Raw genomic sequence first — 25,364 nt, forward strand, 5'->3', positions numbered from 1 at the left:
AATGCTTGACCTCAAAACCATCTATTGGGATATGAGAAGTAGAAACAGTATTTATTAAGTACGTTCTGTGGGCTGAAAAACAACATGGCTTAGTGGAAAGAGCACAGGCCACGGAGTCCGAGGACCTGGGTTCTAATCCCGTCTGTTGTGGCGTGGCGTCTACTGTGGCGTGGCGATTGTGGCATCTATTAGAGAAGCAGCATGGCCATGGGATCAAATCCCTGCTCTGCTGCTTGTCAGCTGTGTGACTCTGGGCAAGTCACTTCACTTCTCTGGGCCTCAGTTATCTCATCTGGAAAATGGGGATTAAAACTGTGAGCCCCTCGTGGGACAACCTGATCAACTTGTATTCTCCCCAGCGCTTAGAACAGTGCTTTGCACATAGTAAGTGCTTAATAAATGCTATTATTATTATTATTAGTAGTATTAGTATTATTAGTATTATTGTGTGACCTACGGCAAATCACTTCACTTCTTTGAGCCTCAGGTACCTCATTTGTAAAATGGGGATTGAGAGTCTGAGCGATTAACTTGTACCTACCCCAGCGCTTAGAACAGTGCTTGGCACACAGTAAGCGCTTAACAAGTACCATAATAATAATAATAGTAATTTATGGTGCCCAGCAATAATAATAATAACATTATATAGTTGTTATAATAATACTATGTTATATTATATTATGTTTATATTATATTATGTTATATTATATTATGTTATATCATAATTTTATATTATAATTTATTATTATTGCTGAGCACTGTAAATCCACAGCTGGGAATTAGACGTGGCCCTTGTCCCTTGTCGGGGGCCTGACAAACTAACTGCAAGGGACTTAGATACATTTAAATAATAATAATAATAATAATAATAATAATAATAATAATAATAATGGCATTTATTAAGCGCTTACTATGTGCAAAGCACTGTTCTAAGCGCTGGGGAGGTTACATGGTGATCAGGTTGTCCCACAGGGGGCTCACAGTCTTAATCCCCCTTGTACAGATGAGGGAACTGAGGCCCAGAGAAGTGAAGTGACTTGCCCAGGGACACCCAGCTGACAATTGGCGGAGCAGGGATTCGAACCCATGACCTCTGACTCCAAAGCCCGGGCTCTTTCCACTGAGCCACGCTATCTCTCTCCCGCTGGAGATTGTAAGTTCCTAAGGCAGTAGGGATCATGTCTACCAACTGTACAAGTGCTCGGCACAGGACCTGCACCTCTTTAGCTCCTTTGGAAACCACTGAGGTGGAGGAGGGTGGGTGACAGGGGTGGAGCGGGTCAGAGTCCTGAAGGCCGCCTCACTGTAGACACCCCAAAGCTGTGCTCTGCCCACAACCACAAATGCAGGGACTTAACCCTTTATAATTTATTGCTATTAATGTCCGCCACCCCGTCGAGACTGGAAACTCGTTGTGGGCAGGGACTGTGTCTCTCTCCAACTCTCCCAAGAGCATAGTTCAGTGGTATGCGCTCAGAAAGCACTCAATAAATGTGATCGATTAACCGAGTAGCTTGCTTAACTCTTCTGGACACCAGGCATCTAAAAAACATTTTTTTATTGGTATTTGTTAAGCGCTTACTATGTGCCAAGCACTGTTCTAAGCGCTGGGGTAGATACAAGCCAAGGTGAACAGGTTGTCCCACATGGGGCTCACAGTCTTCATCCCCATTTTCCAGATGAGGGAACTGAGGTCCAGAGAAGTGAAGTGACTTGCCCAAAGTCACACAGCTGACAAGTCAGAGAAGCAGCGTGGCTCAGTGGAAAGAGCCCGGGCTTTGGAGTCAGAGATCGTGGGTTCAAATCCCAGCTCCGCCAAGTGTCAGCTGTGTGACTTTGGGCAAATCGCTTAACTTCTCTGAGCCTCAGTTCCCTCATCTGTAAAATGGGGATTAGGACTGTGAGCCCCCCATGGGACAACCTGATCACCTTGTAACCTCCCCAGCGCTTAGAACAGTGCATTGCACATAGTAAGCGCTTAATAAATGCCATCAAAAGAGAAAAGTGGCATAACAGGGATTCGAACCCATGACCTCTGACTCCCAAGCCCGTGCTCTTTCCACGAAGCGACGCTGCTTCTCTGTTTTCTGTTTCGATGAGGAAGTCCTCAACCACAAAAGGCCACAGCCACACTGGCTCCTCTACATTTTGTAAACACAGTTTCCCACCAGCCCAGAAACTATGTCTAAAGACTATTTAAGGTCCTCTATGCTGTAAGCTCATTGTGGGCAGGGAATGTGTCTGGTTTTTTGTAGTACTGTATTCTCCCAAGCGCTTAGCACAGTGTTCTGTACACAGTAAGCACTCAATAAATAGGACTGACTGACTACAGCAGATGCAACCATTACGGCAGGGCCCACAAGGACCTTCCTTCTGCAGAGCATCCAGCAGCAACAAGTGGAACCAAACTACTGCTCCTATATTGACGCCACTGGCAACTTTTTTTGTACACGATATTTATTAAGCACTTACGACGTGCCAGGCACCGTACTAAGCGCTGGAGTAGACCCAAACTAATCAGGTTGGACACAGTCCACGTCATGGGGCTCAAGGTCTTAATCCCCATTTTACAGATGAGGTAACGGAGGTGCAGAGATCAATCAATCAATCGTATTTATTGAGCGCTTACTATGTGCAGAGCACTGTACTAAGCGCTTGGGAAGTACAAACTGGCATCACACAGAGACGGTCCCTACCCAACAGTGGGCTCACAGTCTAAAAGGGGGAGACAGAGAACAGAACCAAACATACCAACAAAATAAAATAAATAGGATAGAAATGTACAAGTAAAATAAATAAATAAATAAATAAATAAATAGGGTAATAAATATGTACAACGACTGACAAATATGAATACGACTGAATGAATGAATGAAGGACAAGTTGTCCCCCCCACACACTCCCACACTCAGTCGCAAACACACAAAAAACACAATACACCGCCCCCCACCCAGTGATCTGCCCACAGTCACCGCTCAACAAATACGACGGACTGGATGCATGAATGAAGGACAAGTTGTCCCCCCACACACACTCACAAACACACACACACTCCCACACACAGTCGCAAACACACAAAAACCACAAAACACCCCCCCACCCAGTGCTCTGCCCAGAGATGTGAAGCGACCTGCCCAAAGTCTCACGGCAGACAAGCGGCGGAGCCGGGATTAGAACCCAGGTCCAGCTCTGCCTCTCGGGCCCATGCTCTACCAATTGGGCTGTGCTGCTTCTTGGAGTCTGTTCTTTTTTGCGCCGCTCTAACTGCTATTACTAGTCACAACTCTCTGGTATTTGGGGCTGGCCCCACCTCCCCCTCCCATCCCCTTACTATAGGGGTTCCTCAAGGTTCAGTTCTTGATTTACACTCACTCCCTTGGTGACCTCATTCGCTCCCGCGGCTTCAACTATCATCTCTATGCTGATGACACCCAGATCTACATCTCCGCCCCTTCTCTCTCTCCCTTCCTCCAGGCTCGCATCTCCTCCTGCCTTCAGGACATCTCCATCTGGATGTCTGCCCGCCACCTAAAACTCAACATGTCCAAGACTGAACTCCTTGTCTTCCCTCCCAAACCCTGCCCTCTCCCTGACTTTCCCATCACTGTTGACGGCACTACCATTTTTCCCGTCTCACACGCCCGCGACCTTGGTGTCATCCTCAACTCCGCTCTCTCGTTCACCCCTCATATCCAAGCCGTCACCAAAACCTGCCGGTCTCAGCTCCTCAACAGTGCCAAAATCCGCCCTTTCAATCAATCAATCAATCGTATTTATTGAGCGCTTACTGTGTGCAGAGCACTGTACTAAGCGCTTGGGAAGTACAAGTTGGCAACATATAGAGACAATCCCTACCCAACAGTGGGTTCACAGTTTAGAAGGGGTAGACAGAGAACAAAACCAAACATATTAACAAAATATAATAAATAGAATAGATATGTACAAGTAAAATAAATAGAGTAATAAATATGTACAAACATATATACATATATACAGGTGCTGTGGGGAAGGGAAGGAGGAAAGGCGGCGGGGGTGGAGAGGGGGACGAGGGGGAGAGGAAGGAAGGGGCTCAGTCTGGGAAGGCCACCTGGAGGAGGTGGGCTCTCAGTAGTGCCCCGAAGGGAGGAAGAGAGCTAGCTTGGTGGATGGGCAGAGGGAGGGCATTCCAGGCCAGGGGGATGATGTGGGCCGGGGGTCGAAGGCGGAACAGGCGAGAACGAGGCCTAACGGTGAGGAGATTAGCGGCGGAGGAGCGGAGGGTGCGGGTTGGGCTGGAGAAGGAGAGAAGGGAGTTGAGGCAGGAGGGGGCGAGGGGATGGACAGCCTTCGGTCAAACCGCCACCCTGCTCGTTCAAGCTCTCATCCTATCCCATCTGGATTACTGTATCAGCCTCCTCTCCGATCTCCCATCCTCCTGTCTCTTCCCACTTCAATCCATACCTCACGCCGCTGCCCGGATCGTCTTTGTCCAGAAACGCTCTGGGCATGTTACTCCCCTCCTCAAAAATCTCCAGTGGCTACCAATCAACCTACGCATCAGGCAGAAACTCCTCCCCCTGGGCTTCAAGGCTGTCCATCCCCTGGCCCCCTCCTACCTCACCTCCCTTCACTCCTTCTCCATCGCAGCCCGCACCCTCCGCTCCTCCACCGCTGATCTCCTCACCGTCCCTCGTTCTCGCCTGTCCCACCGTCGACCCCCGGCCCACGTCCTCCCCCGGGCCTGGAATGCCCTCCCTCCGCCCATCTGCCAAGCTAGCTCTCTTCCTCCCTTCAAGACCCTACTGAGAGCTCACCTCCTCCAGGAGGCCTTCCCAGACTGAGCCCCTTCCTTCCTCTCCCCTTCCTCCCCCTCTCCATCCCCCCCGCCTTACCTCCTTCCCTTCCCCACAGCAGCTGTATACATGTATATATGTTTGTACGTATTTATTACCCTATTTATTTATTTACTTGTACATATTTATTCTACGTATTTTATTTTGTTAATATGTTTTGTTTTGTTGTCTGTCTCCCCCTTCTAGACTGTGAGCCCACTGTTGGGTAGGGACCGTCCCTATATGTTGCCAACTTGTACTTCCCAAGCGCTTAGCACAGTGCTCTGCACACAGTAAGCGCTCAATAAATACGATTGAATGAATGAATGAATGAAAGGGAAGAGTGAATGGAAGGGTTCATTCATTCAATCATTTATTGAGCGCTTACTGTGTGCACAGCACTGGACTAAGCGCTTGGGAAGTACAATTCAGCTTCAGGTGAGAATCCTGGAATAGCTTTTAACAAAGGATGAATATTCCTGAGGCAACATGCAACTTATAATAATAATAATGGCATTTATTAAGCACTTACTATGTGCAAAGCACTGTTTTAAGTGCTGGGGAGGTTACAAGGTGATCAGGTTGTCCCACAGGGGGCTCACAGTCTTAATCCCCATTTTACAGATGAGGGAACTGAGGCCCAGAGAAGTGAAATGACTTGCCCAAAGTCACAGCTGACAAGTGGCAGAGCCGGGATTTGATCCCATGACCTCTGACTCCAAATCCCGGGCTCTTTCCACTGAGCCACACTGCTTCTCTAGTTTTGGAGTAGGGGGAGGGTGCATATGTGTGTGTGAGAGTGACAGAGAGACAGAAAGAGAGAAACAGAAAGAGAGAGAAAGAGAGAGAGAGAAAGAAAGAGAAAGGGAGGAAGAGAGGAAGAGAGAAAGGGAGAAAAAGGGGGAGAGGGGGAGGGAGAGAGAGGAAGAGAGAGAGAAAGAAAGAAAGAGTGAGAAAGAGAGAGAGTGAGAAAGAGAGAGAGAGAGAGAAAGAGAGAGAAAGAAAGAGAGAAAGAGAGAGAGAAAGAAAGAAAGAAAGAGAGAAAGAGAGAAAAAGAGAGAAAGAGATTAAGAAAGAAAGAAAGAAAGAAAGGAAGAAAGAAAGGAAGAAAGAAAGAAAGAAAGAAAGAAAGGAGAAAAATGATCTCATTCATCCAAGAGATAAGCAAAAAACTGAGCACAGATGTCAGTGACTCAGGGCAACTACTGATTCTTGAATAACTGAAGGAAAGAAAATCGACAACTCCCCATAAATTACTGGTGAAATTCAAAAATGATCAAACCTTCCATGGATCAAATTCCCAAATGCATTCGATTTGATGGACAAAAGGAGAAATACGGATCGATCATTCATCACGAAAGTGAGCTGTTACCACATCGACCGTGGCATGCTTGAGATGCAGTAGTAAATAAATAGTAAATTAGTAATGAATGAATTAGTAAATAGTAAATGAGAAGCAGTGTGGCTTAGTGGGCAGAGCACAGGCCTGGGAGTCAGAGGGTCATGGGTTCTAATCCTGGCTCTGCCACTCGTTTGCTGTGTGACCTTGGGCAAGTCACTTCACTTCTTTGTGCCTCTGTTACCTCATCTGTAAAATGGGGATTAAGACTGTAAGCCCCCTGTCGGAAATGCACTGTGTCTAATTTGATCATCTTGTATCTACCCCAGAGCTCAGTACAGTGCCTGGCATATAGTAAGCGCTTAACAAATACAATGAAAAAAAAATACCTGTCCTCTCTCTCAGACTGTGAACTCTGAGTGGGACGAGAACTATGTCTAACCTGTTTATTTTGTATCCCCAGCATTCAGTGCATTCACGACATATAAAAAAGGTTTAAATGCCACAGATATAATTATTAAATAAGTGAATTCATCTTAGAACAGTGCTTTGCACATAGTAAGCGCTTAATAAGTGCCATTATTATTATTATTATTATTATTATTATTATCTTGGCAGCCTTAACTCCCTACTTTCATCACTCCTTTTCACTGTAAATTGCTAAGCATTCATGCATTTAATATTAAATTGCCCTTTTGGGGAAGAGAAGAGAGTTAATCCTAATTTCTAAAATGTTTTGAGGACAGAAATCTGATTACATCAGGCAAAATTTAACGTTTAAAATTTTCCGTTCTGAGACAGGCAAAGACGATAACAATGTCTTGCTAAAAATGGAATAGTGCAAATCTAAGGGAAAGAGAACTAGGTGGGTGGGGCGGAGTCTAGTCCTGGAGCAAATCCACTTACAATCACTGTTCACAAATTACGGCAGGGACAAGGGATAAATGGGTACAAAAACAAAGTTCTTAGAACAGTGACACATCTATAATATTGCCATTATTTTCGAATTTACCCTTTCTATTTAAAATATTCAAGCCACCAACCATGACAAACTCTATTCACAAACACAATATGCATAAATGTTATGCATCATGAAATATAAACAGTCTTTTAGACTGTGAGCCCACTATTGGGTAGGGACTGTCTCTATATGTTGCCAACTTGCACTTCCCAAGCGCTTAGTACAGTGCTCTGCACACAGTAAGCGCTCAATAAATACAAATGATTGATTGATTGATCGATTGATTGATCATGCAATATAAAAGGAGTGGTGAATGCAGGAATAAAGTATCCAAATAATTCATTAATGCTATTCTTCTCTGTACTTACATATAGCTACGTTAGGGCTATTTAGGAAGTATTTTCAAAGACTTACATGAACTAATACTCTACTTCAACTTTTTATAAAGTCAGTTCTTTATTTACAGAATTTTATATCAGAAAACTTTTCCCCCAAACAAACCACAATGAGAAATTTACCAGCTTCTAATTTACTTCAGTAAAGACACAGTCACCAAACCTTTTTTCTTTTTTCTAAAAACAATGTGTGTACACACATTCTACCTAATCAACACTACTGAAGGGCCATCTAAGCCGGTCTCACCTCTTATTTTGGTAAACTTCTTGTTTTCCTCTGTATGCCTTCTACAAGTTCGACTGGTAAAATTTCTAACAAGAACATAACTTCTCACGGATCGGACAGGCAGGATTTACGGCTTTTCAACTTTGTCCATCCTAAAGCTGTGTGGCTTTAGGCAAGTCACTTAACTTCTCTGTGCCTCAGTTACCTCATCTGTAAAACGGGGATTAAGACTGTGAGCTCCACATGGGACAACCTGATCACCTTGTAACCTCCCCAGCGCTTAGAACAGTGCTTTGCACATAGAAGGTGCTTAATAAATGCCATTATTATTATTTGCACATAGTAGGTGCTTAATAAATGTCATTATTATTATTATTATTTTAAAAAATGACCAATAAATGACTTAAATCAGCAACTGCCTAAACAGGAGCTTAGCATTGTGCTCTGCACCCAGTAAGCACTTGATTAATAATAATAATAATAACGATTGTGATATCAGTTAAGCACTTATTACGTGCAGGCATTGCATTAAGCACTGGAGCAAACACCAGATCATCACATTGGACATAGTGCCTGTCCCACTTTGGGGCTCACAGTCCTAGCTCCCATTTTACAGTTGAAGTAACTGAGGTCCAGAGAGGTGAAGTGACTTCCCCAAGGTCACAGAGCAGACAAGTGGCGGAGCCAGGATTAGAACCCAGGTCTTCCGACTCCCGGGCCTGTGTTCTTTCCACTACGTCATCATGCTGTTTTTGAACGGTCACACTGTGCACTGAACTGTACTTTCTGTTCCGTGTCCCTGCCGAGGAGGAATCTTGTTGACTAGGTACACAGATGAAACCGCTCAAACATAATTCCGACCATAAACATCTTGGAAAATGGCCACGAAGTGGTTTCTGCAGGTAGTAGTTTCCGCTCAGGGGATAATAAACTACATGTATTCAGGAGAAACCAGGAAAGCTACTCAAAAACATTTCACTCACAACGATGCTCTTCACTTCTAGCAGCTCAAAATAGAAAAGTCTAATGACAAGACACCTCGGTATCCAAAGATACGTTACACATCTTAACTTGATCACAGAGAGTGTCTATATAGGATGTGTACTAGAGAGCTTCTTCGGTCTCTTTCAGCCCTTGCAGTTTATGATCTTTATCTTTTCACAGCCGGAAAAAGGAGAGAAGCACTGTCTGAGCAAAATGTAAAATGGATTACCAACTCTCAAATCCAGTTTAGCTTCTAAATTAACACCTGATGCAAAACCCAAAATAGAGTTGAACAGATTTCATTCTTTGTGATACAACAGAAACATTAACAGAAAAGGAATTGTCACAATGTTCCTAATTTAATCGCTCAAAATCCTAGCTCGACGCTACTCAACTCAGCAAGACCGCTGGCAAATAATAATAATGATGGCATATGTTGAGCGCTTACTATGTGCAAAGCACTGTTCTAGTTTCCTCAAGTCAGAGCAGTCAAAGGACAAAATTGGTTATCGGTTAAATGACATCTTCTCCCCTCTTTTGACTCTCTCCTACAAATTAACAAGCCTGGAAAGCACCCCAAGATCTATACAAACTCTAGGCAAATGCCAAACAATATAATTATCTATTTAACAACCCAAAATGCATAACTGCCCCAAAACATCCAAAGACAGTTTATTTGTGTGGCTCACTTGGGAACTCCTAGGAAGAGCCTAAAAAACAAAAATCACAGAACAGGAAAATGCTGCTGTTTTCCCACCTACATGCACAAACAAGGCTCAGGTATTTCTTAGAGTGAGAGTTTAAGACTACCGACTCAAAATATTCAAGCCACAAAACAATCTAAGCAAAATAATTTTAAATGTTTGTTTTACCTTCATAGCATCTGGCAAGCATTTTAAAGACCCTTTTTGAGGTAGCAAGGCGCAACTAGACTACGCTTGAAAACAATGTAACACAATACAGATGTTTGTAGAGATCCTCTGTGTTCCCTCTGCTCCTTTTACCTAACAGGTATGGGGTTTAACTTGGGCACGGTGATGCTTTAAAATAGCAATCAGCGAAAGGCTGGCTGCTGCTGTTGCTAAGGAAACGAGCCCGTGGCAGCTAGTACGTAAATTAGACCCCATAAGGATGCGAGTGCATCCTCTCGTTACTAAATTGACATTCGATGCCATGTTTTTGTGACCATCTATTTGAAACCTCTGTGCAATAGGCACTCGGCCTATGCAAAAGCAGGATAATTTCAATACTTTGGAAAGCAACCACATCGCTTGACTCGACTGCCAGGTGGGAGATAAGACATCTTGCCTTGGCAAGCTTCACATCTCGTTGGGAGGGTGTCGAAAATGGCTCACGACGGGAAGAGACCGTCTTTTTACCAGTGAATCTACACAAGTGGGCTTTTTCTCATCGCCTCACGAAGAAGCGTGCCTTTTTGTCCCGGTGATCTGAGGGAAGCTGTCAGAATAGGAGTACAGGGAGTTTTCTTCTACTGGGAGTCTTAACTGGATATCAAGGAATTAATCCAGGGGATCACGGACATCTTTTCAAATCCCTCTAGTTTAAAAGGCAGGGGCCGGGGGGAGCATAAAGCACAGAGACTTACGTCCTGAAAGGAGGTGGTTGGTCTTTCTAATGCCAAAAGAACAATATCATGATCAGGCCCTGAAAATATTTCTGGATGCCATTCGAGTTTCCAGGGATCCGGGGTGAAAAAGTTAAGATGATTATTACTATTCTATTATGATGATGATGGTACTTGGTAAGCACTTACTACGTGCCAGGCACTGTATTAAGAGCTACGGTAGGTATGAGTTAATCCGGTGGGACACGCTCCACGTCCCAAATAATAATAATAATGTTGGTATTTGTTAAGCGCTTACTATGTACCAAGCACTGTTCTAAGCGCTGGAGTAGATACAAGGTCATCAGGTTGTCCCACGTGGGGCTCACAGTCTTATTCCCCATTTTACAGATGAGGTACCTTAGGCCCAGAGAAGTTAAGTGACTTGCCCAAAGTCACACGGCAGACAAGTGGCGGAGCCGGGATTAGAACCCATGACCCACTGGAGCTCACAGTCTAAGTAGGAGGGGGGAACAGCTATTACATCCCCATTTCTGCTTCTCTGCAGAGAAGCAGTGTGGCTCAGTGGAAAGAGCCCGGGCTTTGGAGTCAGAGGTCATGGGCTCATATCCCGTCTCTGCCAAGGGTTCGAATCCCGGCTCCACCAACTGTCAGCTGTGTGACTTTGGGCAAGTCACTTCACTTCTCTGGGCCTCAGTTCCCTCATCTGTAAAATGGGGATTAAGGGTGAGCCCCCCTGTGGGACAACCTGATCACCTTGTAACCTCCCCAGCGCTTAGAACAGTGCTTTGCACAGAGTAAGCGCTTAATAAATGCCATTATTATTAGTAATTGTCAGCTGTGTGACTTTGGGCAAGTCACTTCACTCCTCTGTGCCTCAGTTCCCTCATCTGTAAAATGGGGATTAAGACTGTGAGCCCCCAGTGGGACAACCTGATCGCCTTGTAACCTCCCCAGCGCTTCGAACAGTGCTCTGCACATAGTAAGCACTTAATAAATGCCATTATTATTATTATTATTATTTGACAGATGTGGGAAACTGAAGCCCAGAGAATCAATCAATCGCATTTATTGAGCGCTTACTGTGTGCAGAGCACTGTACTAAGCGCTTGGGAAGTACAAGTTGGCAAAGTTAAGCTACCTGTCCGAGGTCACACAGCTGGCGAAATCAATCAATCAATCGTATTTATTGAGCGCTTACTGTGTGCAGAGCACTGTACTAAGCGCTTGGGAAGTACAGGTTGGCAAAGTCAAGCTACCTGCCCGAGGTCACACAGCTGGCGAAATCAATCAATCAATCAATCGTATTTATTGAGCGCTTACTGTGTGCAGGGCACTGTACTAAGCGCTTGGGAAGTACAAGTTGGCAACATAAGACTGAACTGGGATTAGAACCCAGGTCCTCGGACTCCCAGCAGCTCTGCACGCACACGGGGAAAAACTCAAACCCCTCCTCCCCTTCCTCCTGCTTCCTCCCAGTCTTGGGTGTCTACTATCATGCATGGTGTTGGGCTCTCCTTCCCTTTCTGCGGGCTCGACAACTCTGCTGCTCTCTGGGGCTTCAGGAATCCACTGTACTGAACATATCTGGGCTCCTGTTTCCTCTGCATGGTATGCAAGAAGCCCCCCCGATGAAGCACTCAGCTCTGTAAGCAGTAGGCGCTCAATAAATACGACAATGAACGAATGAAATGCTGTTCTGGGGTACTGTTGGGGGGGAAAGAAAGCCAGTGGGGAGGCTCACGGGACTGGTCCTGTCAACCTACCCTCTGGTTCTTCCAGACCATGGGTGGACATTTAGACTGTGAGCCCACTGTTGGGTAGCGACTGTCTCTATAGGTTGCCAATTTGTACTTCCCAAGTGCTTAGTACAGTGCTCTGCACACAGTAAGCGCTCCATAAATACGATTGATGACTGATGATGATGGACAGGGAATTCACGGCTGGACCGGCAATCGTTCGGCATCTTCGGAACAGGTCGTGGACAGGAGGGCTAAGGGCATGCTTTCTAATCCCGGCCCCGCCACTTGTCTGTTGTGTGACCCTGGGCTTTTAGACTGTGAGCCCACTGTTGGGTAGGGACCGTCTCTATGTGTTGCCAACTTGGACTTCCCAAGCGCTTAGTACAGTGCTCTGCACACAGTAAGCGCTCAATAAATACGATTGATTGACTGATTGATCGCTTCACTTCTCTGGGCCTCAGCTACCTCATCTGCAAAATTAGGATGGAGACTGTGAGCCCCACGTGGGACTCCGTTCAACCCAATCAATCAATCAATCGTATTTATTGAGCGCTTACTATGTGCAGAGCACTGTACTAAGCGCTTGGGAAGTACAAATTGGCAACACATAGAGACAGTCCCTACCCAACAGTGGGCTCACAGTCTAAAAGGGGGAGACAGAGAACAGAACCAAACATACCAACAAAATAAAATAAATAGGATAGAAATGTACAAGATAAATAAATAAATAAATAAATAGAGTAATAAATATGTACAACCATATATACATATATACAGGTGCTGTGGGGAAGGGAAGGAGGTAAGATGGGGGGGATGGAGAGGGGGAGGAGGGGGAGAGGAAGGAAGGGGCTCAGTCTGGGAAGGCCTCCTGGAGGAGGTGAGCTCTCAGCAGGGCCTTGAAGGGAGGAAGAGAGCTAGCTTGGCGGAGGGGCAGAGGGAGGCCATTCCAGGCCCGGGGGAGGACGTGGGCCGGGGGTCGACGGCGGGACAGGCGAGAACGAGGTACGGTGAGGAGATTAGCGGCAGAGGAGCGGAGGGTGCGGGCTGGGCAGTAGAAGGAGAGAAGGGAGGTGAGGTAGGAGGGGGCCAGGGGATGGACAGCCTTGAAGCCCAGGGTGAGGAGTTTCTGCCTGATGCGCAGATTGATTGGTAGCCACTGGAGATTTTTGAGGACTGTAAAATGGATCCCCATTTTACAGATGAGGCAACTGAGGCTCTGAGAAGTGAAGTGACTTGCCCAAGGTCACACAGCAGATGTGGTGGAGCCGGGTTTCGAACCCATGACCTCTGACTCCAAAGTCCGGGCTCTTTCCACTGAGCCACGCTACCATCATGACCATCATTATTATTATTATTTAGGGACAGTGAGTAGCATTTATTAAGAACTTGCTGTGTGCAGAGCACTGTCCTAAGCGACGGGGAGAGTACAATATAACAATAAACAGGCACATTCCCTGCCCGCGGTTGAGCTTACAGTCTCCAGTTGTTCTCAGTCTATTTCCAGGTTGCAAACATAAACTGCCATCGATCGATGGGTATTTATTGGGCGTTTACTGTGTGCAGAGCACTGTACTCTCAGCACTTGGGAGTACGACACAGAGAGTTGTTGCCAACTTGTACTTCCGAAGCGCTTAGTACAGTGCTCTGCACACAGTAAGCGCTCAATAAATACGATTGATTGACTGATTGGTAGTCAGGTTCTTTGCCTGCGATGAGCTTACAGTGCTGGAAATACCGTGCATTTGATTTTTTCATCATTATACACTGATGCATAAATTCAACTTCAAAATACTTCATCCCAGAAATATATCAGTTTCTTCCAAGTTGTGGTGACTTCTGCATCAAGAGTGCTAACATATTTCTCTTCCTTAATTAAGGGGCATGATAAAAATCCAAATTAAAAAAGAGAAAATTCTAGCTAGAAATGATAGCAGACCCAGGTGATGATTTTCCTTTGTTGGTCACTTCCAAATTAACTCCCTCTGTGCTCACTGCCGGCAGAGATTTCCGTGTTAACAGATCTCCTGGGATCAACACCTTTGAAAACAACTGGAAATTAACAGAATGACTTATACCGTGAATAAGAGCTGAAAATGGAAAAAAAACCTTTTGAAAATGTAACACTTAAAGAGCAATTTTTCTACCTGATTATAAGAATACACTTATCAAGGACGGAATCCTTTTGTCAGTGGTTAAACACACGCCAAGAAAAACCAAAAAGGCAAAAAACCCAAATCCTGTGTCAGCTAAAACAGTTTCTCCGGTTTTTGAATTTCACTGAATCGTATTTGTGATTTGGCAAAATGAAGTAATATGTGGGACACTTACGGGATTTCTCTGAGCATTGTCAAATGAAACCGGATACCCAGCACGCAAACAACCTCCTAGGGATATGATTTATTTATGAGTCTTTGGAGAGGCAACGTGGTCTAGTTAAAAGAGCACAGAACTGGAAATTAGGAGATCCACGTTCTATTCCTGGCTCTGCCACTGGCCTGCTCTGTGACCTTGGGCAAGGCACTTAACCTCTCTGGGCCTCAGTTTCCTCATCTCTGGTATTGAGATACGATACCCTGTGAGCACTGTTAGATTGTAAGCACTTTTAGGATAGGGACAGTGCCCATTTTGATAAGCTTTTACCAACCGCAGTGGTAAGCACATAGTATGCGAAGAAGTGCCATAATTATTCTAAAAGAAGAGAATGTGCTTTTTGTGTGTTTTTAATTTGATGATACAACTGGAAATGCTAAAAAACCACCACCAACAAAAAAAAATCGCTGGAGTTACCCAAAAGGGGCAACCTGCCGCATGGAACTGCAGAGACTAGCAAGTCAAAACTCTGGAAAGCGCAAATGAGCTCCTCTTCATCAGAGACTCAAAAACAAACTCGTTAACTGGACTTGAGGGATGTTATTTTACACCTGGAGCTAAGCTCCACTTATATTTTCGGTTTTTTATGTGAAACAAGATATTGAAGCTTCTGTAGTCCCTCTAGACTTTAAGCTCGTTAAGGGCAGGGAATTTGTCTGCTAATTCGGTTGTACTGAACCTCTCCCCAGCGCTTAGGACAACGTTCTGCACATAGTAAGCGCCAGTGATTGACTGATTGTAAGAAAACGGGTGGTTGAGGCCGCCAGCACCCCTCGCGCTTACTGAAAACTCATTTTAGACTAAATATTGCTTCAAAACCTACTTCCCTCCACGCAGCTTGCTAAGACTCAGAGGAACTGGGTTCTAATCCTGGCTCCACCACCTGTCTGCTGTGACACCCTGGGCAAGTCACTTCACTTCTCTGTGCCCAGCTGCCTCTTCTGTTAAATGGGGATTAATAATAATGATGATATTTGCTAAGTGCTTACTATGCTCAAGGCACTGTTCTAAGTGCTGATTAAGGGGGGGAGCCCAAGGTGGGACATGGGCTATAGCCAAACTGATTAGCTTGTATCTACCCCAGCGCTTAGTACAGTGTCTTGCACATAGAAAGCACCAAACGAATATCATAAAAAACAATCAGCGTAAGTAGTAACATACTAGACTTTAAAGCAACGTGGCTCAGTGGAAAGAGCATCATCATCAATCGTATTTATTGAGCGCTTACTATGTGCAGAGCACTGTCCTAAGCGCTTGGGTAGTACAAATTGGCAACATATAGAGACAGTCCCTACCCAACAGTGGGCTCACAGTCTAAAAGGGGAAGACAAAACCAAACATACTAACAAAATAAAATAGAATAGATATGTGCAAGTAAAATAAATAAATAAATAAATAGAGTAATACATATGTACAAACATATATACATATATACATATATATAAAGAGCATGGGCTTTGGAGTCAGAGGTCATGGGTTCAAATCCTGGTTCTGCCACTTGTCAGCTGTGTGACTTTGGGCAAGTCACTTCACTTCTCTGTGCCTCAGTTACCTCATCTGTAAAATGGGAATGAAGACTGTGAGCCCCCCACGGAACAACTTGATCACCTTGTAACCTCTCCAGCGCTTAGAACAGTGCTTTGCACACAGTAAGCGCGTAACAAATGCCATTATTATTATTATTTAAAGCAGGGGTTTTTGTTTCATACTTTAATACTCTGAAAGGATCTTAACGGGCAACTCCTTTACTAGGCATCAGTGGAAGAGGTGAAAACAAGATGTTTTATCCAAATTAAGGAAACTAATGCACACATAGTAGTGCGTGATGGGGGATGGGGAGGTGGGCCTTAAAAATTAAAAGAATCAGATGCCTAATTAGGAATTAACTCTTCCTCGCTGTGGGTTTAACTGAATGCATAATCTAAATGTTAGCTGCTATCACATCTACCTGACCATTCTGAGTTGTAGACTCTCTCCCTCCCTTCTCCCCACCCCCACACTTCATTATGATATTTGTTTAGCGCTTACTATGTGCCAAGCACTGTTCCAAGCACTGGGGTAATACAAGCTAATTAGGACAGATATTGACTGTGAGCCACCTGTTGGTGGGGACCGTCTCTATATGTTGCCAACTTGTACTTCCCAAGCGCTTAGTACAGCGCTCTGCACACAGTAAGCGCTCAATAAATACGACTGATTGATTAACTAGTCCAAATGCTTCTCTGGCCAGCCCTGGGGTGGCAAGGAGTCAAAAGGATTGGGCTTAGAACAGTGCTTTGCATATAGTAAGCGCTTAATAAATGCCATTTAAAAAAAAATAATTGGGCAACTTTGCTCAGTCTTTTTTCGTCTGCCTCACAAGTTACTGGAGGTTAGATGGATCCTAAGAGGACTCAAAAGGCACCCATCTGATCAGGTGCAGTCTCCTTTCGCTGAAATCAGAAATGGACCATTTTCAGAACAGAGAATACATATAGATCAATCAATCAATCGGTATTTATTGAGCGCTTACTGTATGCAGAGCACTGTACTAAGCGCTTGGGGAAGTACAAGTTGGCAACATATACAGATGAACATATATAGACGAAGTAGGTTGGGCCAACTGAGGAGGGCTTGCCAAGATCCGCCCTTTCCTCTCCATCCAAACCGCTACCCTGCTAATTCAAGCTCTCATCCTATCCCGTCTGGACTACTGCACCAGCCTTCTCTCTGATCTCCCATCCTCGTGTCTCTCTCCACTTCAATCCATACTTCATGCTGCTGCCCGGATTATCTTTGTCCAGAAACGCTCTGGACATATTACTCCCCTCCTCAAAAACCTCCAATGGCTACCGATCAATCTGCGCATCAAGCAGAAACTCCTCACCCTGGGCTTCAAGGCTGTCCATCACCTCGCCCCCTCCTACCTCACCTCCCTTCTCTCCTTCTACTGCCCAGCCCGCACCCTCCGCTCCTCCACCACTAATCTCCTCACCGTACCTCGTTCTCGCCTGTCCCGCCATCGACCCCCGGCCCACGTCATCCCCCGGGCCTGGAATGCCCTCCCTCTGCCCCTCCGCCAAGCTAGCTCTCTTCCTCCCTTCAAGGCCCTGCTGAGAGCTCACCTCCTCCAGGAGGCCTTCCCACACTGAGCCCCTTCTTTCCTCTCCCCCTCGTCCCCCTCTCCATCCCCCCGTCTTACCTCCTTCCCTTCCCCACAGCACCTGTATATATGTATATATGGTTGTACATATTTATTACTCTATTTATTTATTTATTTATTTATTTTACTTGTACATTTCTATCCTACTTATTTTATTTTGTTGGTATGTTTGGTTTTGTTCTCTGTCTCCCCCTTTTAGACTGTGAGCCCACTGTTGGGTAGGGACTGTCTCTATGTGATGCCAATTTGTACTTCCCAAGCGCTTAGTACAGTGCTCTGCACATAGTAAGCGCTCAATAAATACGATTGATTGATTGATTGATTGATTCTATTTGGAGAGGTTCTCTCTGTCTGATTTATAGAGAACATGACTAGGTTTGGGGAAATTTTTTGTTCTGACCTTTAAGGTTCATTTCAAGATATCGTAGTTGGGTAGGGACCGTCTCTATTTGTTGCCAACTTGGACTTCCCAAGCGCTTAGTACAGTGCTCTGCACACAGTAAGCGCTCAATAAATACGATTGAATGAATGAATGAATGAAAAGGAGACTTTCTTTGAAACTATATTAATTGTAATGGGATTTTGCCTCTGTTCTGCTTAGGCTGCTATTCCTTTAACTCTCGCGTACCAAGGCGTCCCCATATGTTGCCAACTTGTACTTCCCAAGCGCTTAGTACAGTGCTCTGCACACAGTAAGTGCTCAATAAATGCTACTGATTGATTGATTCATGGTAGCAGCGTGGCCTAGTCGAGAGAGTACGGGCCTGAGAGAAGGATCTGGGTTCGAATTCGAATTCTGACTCCACCACATCTGCCGTGTGACCTTGGGCAAGTCACTTAACTTCTCTTTGTCTCAGTTACACCATCTGTAAAATGGGGATTAAGACCGTGAGCCCTATGTGGGACAGGGACTGTGTCCAAACTAATTTGCTTGTATCCACCCCAGGGCTTAGTACAGTGCCTGACACACAGTGAGTGATTAAAAATACCATTATTATTATTATTATTATTACTACTACTAAAAATAATAATGATGATAGTATCATTATTATGGAAGGGACGGAAAACTGAAGACACAAGTGGTTTTATGAGCTTACAAATTAAGACAACAAAATAAAATTTGGGAGTACATTTCTATTATCTTTAAATAAGGGAGAGGAGTTAAATGAAGACAATCCCAGGAACGTAAATTCAGGCTTTTTTAAACACTCAAGTTTAAGAATACTGATTTCTATTCCCGTGAGTTATAATTTAGTTGTTAGTGCACACACGGGGGTGTGATCTCAGGCAGATTTAAACTTGGCCAGAAGTTAATAAACAATTTAAATACAAGATGAGAATACTATGCATGAACTCTAATTAAGCACGGAGCTAGAAGACTTTAAAAAAATCAACAGGCCTAGTTGGAGAAGCACACACCAAACAACAAGAGCACAAAAACCCTACGGCACCACAAACTGTGTGAGTTTATCAACCCTTCTTGAAACTATTTTAAACGAAGACAAAAAAGGGACCATTATCCAAGACAAAAGATCCTTCCCTCAGAGATTAATTAATTCAATGTAATCACAGACACATTTTTCTGACGTTTGTCTGGGTATACACTGGAGAGTCTAAACAAAACATCCTCCAAATACACAAAAATTAAACACTTTTGCTCAAAAGCACATTACGATCAATTCACTGACCCTAGTACAGGGTTCTTCACGCAGTAAGCCCTCAAATATGATTGATTAATTGACTGCGTGTAAATAATATGTAGCCTGTATACTTAGGTAGCAGCAGGAGGGGAAAAAAACCTCACTCCAAATTATACCTCTATATAGGAAAATGGGTTAAGAACCAATATTCTAGAGCCCTAATTACCCATCTTTAAGTTGTTGCAAAACCACTCTTTCCAGTACCCGGAGATGAATTTAAAAAAAACAACAAAAAACTGTTGCTGTAAATATAGAGTCAGAGATAACTACGTGGTTTGGGTTAATAGGACCCAAGGCAATTTAGCGGACGTCACACAGATCTGTAAGCCATTCAACTATGTCCTAGTTCATCTCTTTCATTCATTCATTCATTCAATCGTATTTATTGAGCGCTTACTGTGTGCAGAGCACTGGACTAAGCGCTTGGGAAGTCCAAGTTGGCAACGTAGAGAGACGGTCCCTACCCAACAGCGGGCTCGCGGTCTAGAAGGGGGAGACGGACAACAAAACATGCTAACAAAATAAAATAAATAGAATTTTGAGCTTTCAGGTTTACCACAGGAGCAGAACGACCTGGGTTCTAATCTTGCCTCGGCCGCTTGTCTGCTGTGTGGCCCTGGGCGAGTCGCTTCACTTCTCTGCGCCTCAGCCGCAGAACGGGGATGAAGACTGTGAGCCCCATAAGGGACCGGGACTGTGTCCAGCCCGATTAACTTCTACCCACCCCAGCGTTCAGTACGGTGCCTGGCACATAGTAAGCGCTTAACAAATGCCACTATTCTTCTCAATATTATTAATTAAAATCGTGGCACCTCTGTTTTGCATCTTCCTGCTCGTGCAGGCGTGCTTTCATGAGCAGTCTGTTGTGCCTGCCGCCGACACCCGTGCATAATTAGCAGTGTCTCTTCAGATACGGCTGCTGCGTCTCTGGGCATGAAACCTTGCCGGGAAAAGGAGAGAAGCACTGTCCGAGCAAAATGTAAAATGGATTACCACTTGTGTCGGGGTTGATTCGTGACGTAGGACAACACGATCGGAGAAACAGCAATAGGAGAGCGGCAGCCCGAAAAATGCCCGGGAAGCACTATTGTACACGGATGGAGTTGAAGAATCAATCAATCAATCGTATTTATTGAGCGCTTACTGTGTGCAGAGCGCTGTACTAAGCGCTTGGGAAGTACAAGTTGGCAACATATAGAGACGGTCCCTACCCATGGTGGGCTCACAGACTAGAAGAATAAACTCAAATGGAACTCTTCTTTTTGAAGCAGACAGTACCCACGGGCCAAAATCCTAGCACTGTGTCCAACTGATTAACTTACACCTATCCCAGTGCTTATTACAGTGCCTGGCACACTGTAAGCGCTTAATACCACAATTATTTATTATCACTGGACAGGATCTGATAAGATTATCTAGCTCTCTTCCTCCCTTCAAAGCCCTACTGAGAGCTCACCTCCTCCAGGAGGCCTTCCCAGACTGAACCCCCTCCTTCCTTTCCCCCTCCTCCCCCTCTCCATCCCCCCTGCCTTACCTCCTTCCCTTCCCCTCAGCTCCTATATATATGTATATGTTTGTACGTATTTATTACCCTATTTATTTATTTATTTTACTTGTAAATATCTATTCTATTCATTTTATTTTGTTAATATGTTCTGTTTTGTTCTCTGTCTCCCCGTTCTAGACTGTGAGCCCACTGTTGGGTAGGGACCGTCTCTATATGTTGCCAACTTGGACTTTCCAAGTGCTTAGTACAGTGCTCTGCACACAGTAAGCACTCAATAAATACGATTGATTGATTGATTATTTTACTTGTACATATTTACTCTATTTTATTTTGTTAATATGTTTTGTTTTGTTGTCTGTCTCCTCCTTCTAGACTGTGAGCCCGCTGTTGGGTAGGGACCATCTCAATATGTTGCCAACTTGGACTTCCCAAGCGCTTAGTACAGTGCTCTGCACACAGTAAGCGCTCAATAAATACGATTGAATGAATGAATGAATCTAGCACACCTACTGGCCTTCAGAAAAAGCAAACAAATCCCAGGCAGAAGAGTATTTACCTTCCTATTATAGATCATCAGGGGAGATTACTCAACTCCGTCTTTCAAATATTCCAGTTTTTAACACACCTAACTAGTTACTCTTCTCAATCTCTAACTCAGCTTCATCTTGCTGCAGTTTAAACCCCTCGCCTCTTGCCACACTTTAGTGATAATTCACGCTCCCTCTGCTCTTTGACAAATCACTAAAAGTCACCCACTATGAGAAAAACAACGCCAAAAAGTGTAGTTCAATTGGGAACAGTGACCAGAAGCTTAGGGGACTAGTCTGAGAAACCCTTGATGTGCTTATTTTAGACTGTGAGCCCACTGTTTGGGTAGGGACTGTCTCTATATGTTGCCAATTTGTACTTACCAAGCGCTTAGTACAGTGCTCTGCACACAGTAAGCGCTCAATAAATACGATTGATGATGATGATTCCGACTGCACAATGTGATAATGACATCTTCCATGTACTATACTGAAAAATCATTTGGTGTCAACCATTTCGACCACAAAACAGTGGGTTAGTTACATTATCCTTTTTCCTCTCCTCCTCCCTATCCCCCCCACCCCCACCCTACCTCTTTCCCATCCCCTCAGCACCTGTATATATGTTTGTACAGATTTATTACTCTATTTATTTTACTTGTACATATCTACTATTCTATTTATTTTGTCAATGATGTGCATTTAGCTTCAATTCTGTTTGTTCTGATGACTTGACACCTGTCCACATGTTTTGTTTTGTTGCCTGTCTCCCCCTTCTAGACTGTGAGCCCGTTGTTGGGTAGGGACCATCTGTATATGTTGCCAACTTGTACATCCCAAGCGCTTAGTACAGTGCTCTGCACACAGTAAGCGCTCAATAAATACGACTGATCAAGAGAAAATTAATCAGCTATATATAATAATAATAATAATGATGGCATTTATTAAGCGCTTACTATGTGCAAAGCACTGTTCTAAGCGCTGGGGAGGTTACAAGGTGATCAGGTTGTCCCACGGGGGCTCACAGTCTTCATCCCCATTTTACAGATGAGGTAACTGAGGCACAGAGAAGTGAAGTGACTGGCCCAAAGTCATACAGCTGACAACTGGCGGAGCTGGGATTTGAACCCATGACCTCTGACTCCAAAGCCCGGGCTCTTTCCCACTGAGCCACGCTGCTTCTTCTATATATTTGTAGATACACCTCCTTGGCCTGACAAAGCACATTTTTGGAACTCCAAAACTAAAATCACGCTTGTTGGCCTGGCCTCCCATCAAGCTAGATTTCTGCTCCCTACAGTGACCAAGAAGGAATTTTTTTTTTTGTCCAGACCCCTTTTTCCCTTTCACAGGCCCTCCTTTCCCATACCCTTCCACCCGCTCACCTGCCTCGTCTAGTGCATTTTCCTGCTTCTTCTGTATCTGGAGATGGCAGGTTCCATGCACGTCTTCATAATTCACAAGTTCGGCAGTTGTGATGGATACTCAATGTAGAATTAGAAACCAGGTCCTTCTGATTCCCAGGCTCTTACTCTATCCACTAAGCCACACTGCTTCTCAGTGCAGTGCTCTACACACAGTAAACGCTCAGTAAATATGATTGATTCTAACCTCTCTAAAGCGGCAGCTAAAAAATTTTAATGCTTCCTTTGGTGACATATTTTATAGGAAGCACCATGCTTCTGTTGCTTCCACACCCATGCTTCTGGTGACGTTTATGCTACGTAGAAATTTCCATAATGAAACGTACACTCTAACTGACTTTCATGAAGACTACAATTTTCAGATTGGCTCTTTTATTTCCACTTGGATGCCCTGAAGTTTAGAAGGGCTTGAATGCTGCTCTTTTTAACCGGATCATTTTGGTATTTATGGAATTCACTGAGAGAAAAAATATAATCCCTTCCTATCATCTTGAGAAAACTCACAACTTTTGCATGTTACTATGCTTTTTGTTGGAAACGTAACTTGGCACGCCCCGGTTCACTCCTCAGAAATCTCCAGTGGCTATGTATTTCCCGTCATATAGGAGAGTGAAAACTCATCACTATTTGGCCGCAAGACTTCCCATCGGCTTTCCCCCGTAACTGTATTTCATCCTTGACTCTCCCACCTCTGACTCCTTGCTCATATTATGCTCTCACCTGCTCGAAATCTGACAGACCCCAGCTCTCTCAATTCACTAGTCCTCTTAAAATTCTGCGTCCTCTACTGTTCTAAGCGCTGGGGAAGATAGAGGCTAATCAGGTTGGACACGGACTCCGTCCCACATGGGGCTCATAGTCTTAATCCCCATTTTACAAGCGAGGGAACTGAGGCACACAGAAGTGAAGGGACTTGCCCAAGGTCACACAGCAGACAAGTGGCAGGGCCGGGATTAGAACCCAAGTCATTCATTCATTCAATCGTATTTATTGAGCGCTTACTGTGTGCAGAGCACTGGACTAAGCGCTTGGGAAGGACAAGTTGGCAACATATGGAGACGGTCCCTACCCAACAACGGGCTCACAGTCTAGAAGGGGGAGACAGGCAACAAAACATGAAGACAGGTGTCAAAATCATCTGAACAAATACAATTATAGCTATATGCACATCATTGACAAAATAAATAGAATAGCAAATATGTACAAGTAAAATAGAGTAATAAATCTGTAGAAATATATACAGGTGCTGTGGGGCGGGGAAGGAGGTAGGGCAGAGGGGGGTGAGGGGGAGGAGGAGAGGAAAAAGGGGGCTCAGTCTGGGAAGGCCTCCTGAATTACTTAACCTCCCTAACTAATCCTAGGAAGCTAGAACAGACTTCAGAGAGGAACAACTAGCCCAAGTCATCTAGCTGACTAGATAATTTGATCCATTTTTTTTTTAGAACAAAACAAAACAAAAAAACCACACACACACAAAGCACACACTGCATCATCTGTTTCGGCACAATACGCGACGTTTCTGACCTCCCCAAGTTCCTGCCCATTTGTGTTTTATCTGACTGCCCGAAGTCCTTCCGACTCCCAAGAGTGTTCTGTGCACTAGGCCATGCTGCTCATAGTACAATGTTTTCAATTCAATGGGTGTTCGATACAAACCACCGGTTGACGGAAAACAACTGACAGCGGAAACAGAAGACATTTTAATCACCTCTGCTTTTAAAACTACCAGTAGACCTTTCTTACCTTTAGAAGTTCAAAGTAATGCAGACAGTGGTAGACGGGGGCCAGGAGTAATCTGGGCAAAACATACTGAACAGCTTCCTTGAAACCTTCTCCTATTGACTGCAAAACAAAGTAGGTTAATTTTTTTTTTTTTTATGTTCCCTGATGTAACTGCGTACGATTTAATTAAAAATGTACTCTACCTGCAGATAGAGTGCTGCCCCGGGCTTGGATAATTGACTAAGAAAATGACCGTGGAAACCAGTTCGTAAAATATCTTGAGCATATGATTCATATGGGTCGAATGCCAGTTCCTTGGAAGAGAGAAAGAATACAATAACAGCCTGTCGTATACAGTCTGTCCCAGGAGTAGAGACATTTATACCAAACCAACAGAGATGTTTATTCCCTTTAAAAAGCTATGCTGGTCTATTTATTTTATTTTTTTAGTATGTTTGGTTTTGTTCTCTGTCTCCCCCTTCTAGACTGTGAGCCCACTGTTGGGTAGGGATTGTCTCTATATGTTGCCAACTTGTACTTCCCAAGCACTTAGTACAGTGCTCTGCACACAGTAAGTGCTCAATAAACACGATTGATTGATTGATTTATATAAACATATGTCATTTCGTGAATCTTTTCACAAGCATGCAAAAATATTCCTTTGAATGTCAGAATTTATAAAAAGCTTGCTCACTGCATAGAATAAATATGATTGATAACTAGCAAAAGGCTTTCTTCCTGGGCTCTTGTGCATTTTCCCCTCTAAAATTAATTGCGTATTGTCGCAGAGTCCAGGGGTGAATTGAACAATGGGAATTTAAAGCTGTGTTCATAACCAAATTCATTGTAGTGTCTTAATTCTATGAACTGTTGGGTAGGGACCGTCTTTATATGTTGCTAACTTGTACTTCCCAAGCGCTTAGTACAGT

At 44.3% G+C, this 25,364-nt stretch overlaps 1 protein-coding gene across 2 annotated transcripts in view; it reads right to left on the reverse strand.

The window, feature by feature from the left end:
* Nucleotides 1-25,364, reverse strand: part of SOS1 (SOS Ras/Rac guanine nucleotide exchange factor 1) — a 281,791-nt gene that overhangs the window by 62,440 nt on the left and 193,987 nt on the right. For both annotated transcript variants that reach the window (XM_038740531.1, XM_038740444.1), the window contains exons 7-8: nucleotides 24,639-24,749; nucleotides 24,457-24,555 (exon numbers count right to left, since the gene is read on the reverse strand). In XM_038740531.1, coding sequence (XP_038596459.1) covers nucleotides 24,457-24,555; nucleotides 24,639-24,749 — 210 coding nt within the window. The remainder of the gene's footprint in view (nucleotides 1-24,456; nucleotides 24,556-24,638; nucleotides 24,750-25,364) is intronic.

Source organism: Tachyglossus aculeatus, chromosome 1 (genome assembly GCF_015852505.1).
Source record: "Tachyglossus aculeatus isolate mTacAcu1 chromosome 1, mTacAcu1.pri, whole genome shotgun sequence".
Lineage (NCBI taxonomy): Eukaryota > Metazoa > Chordata > Mammalia > Monotremata > Tachyglossidae > Tachyglossus > Tachyglossus aculeatus.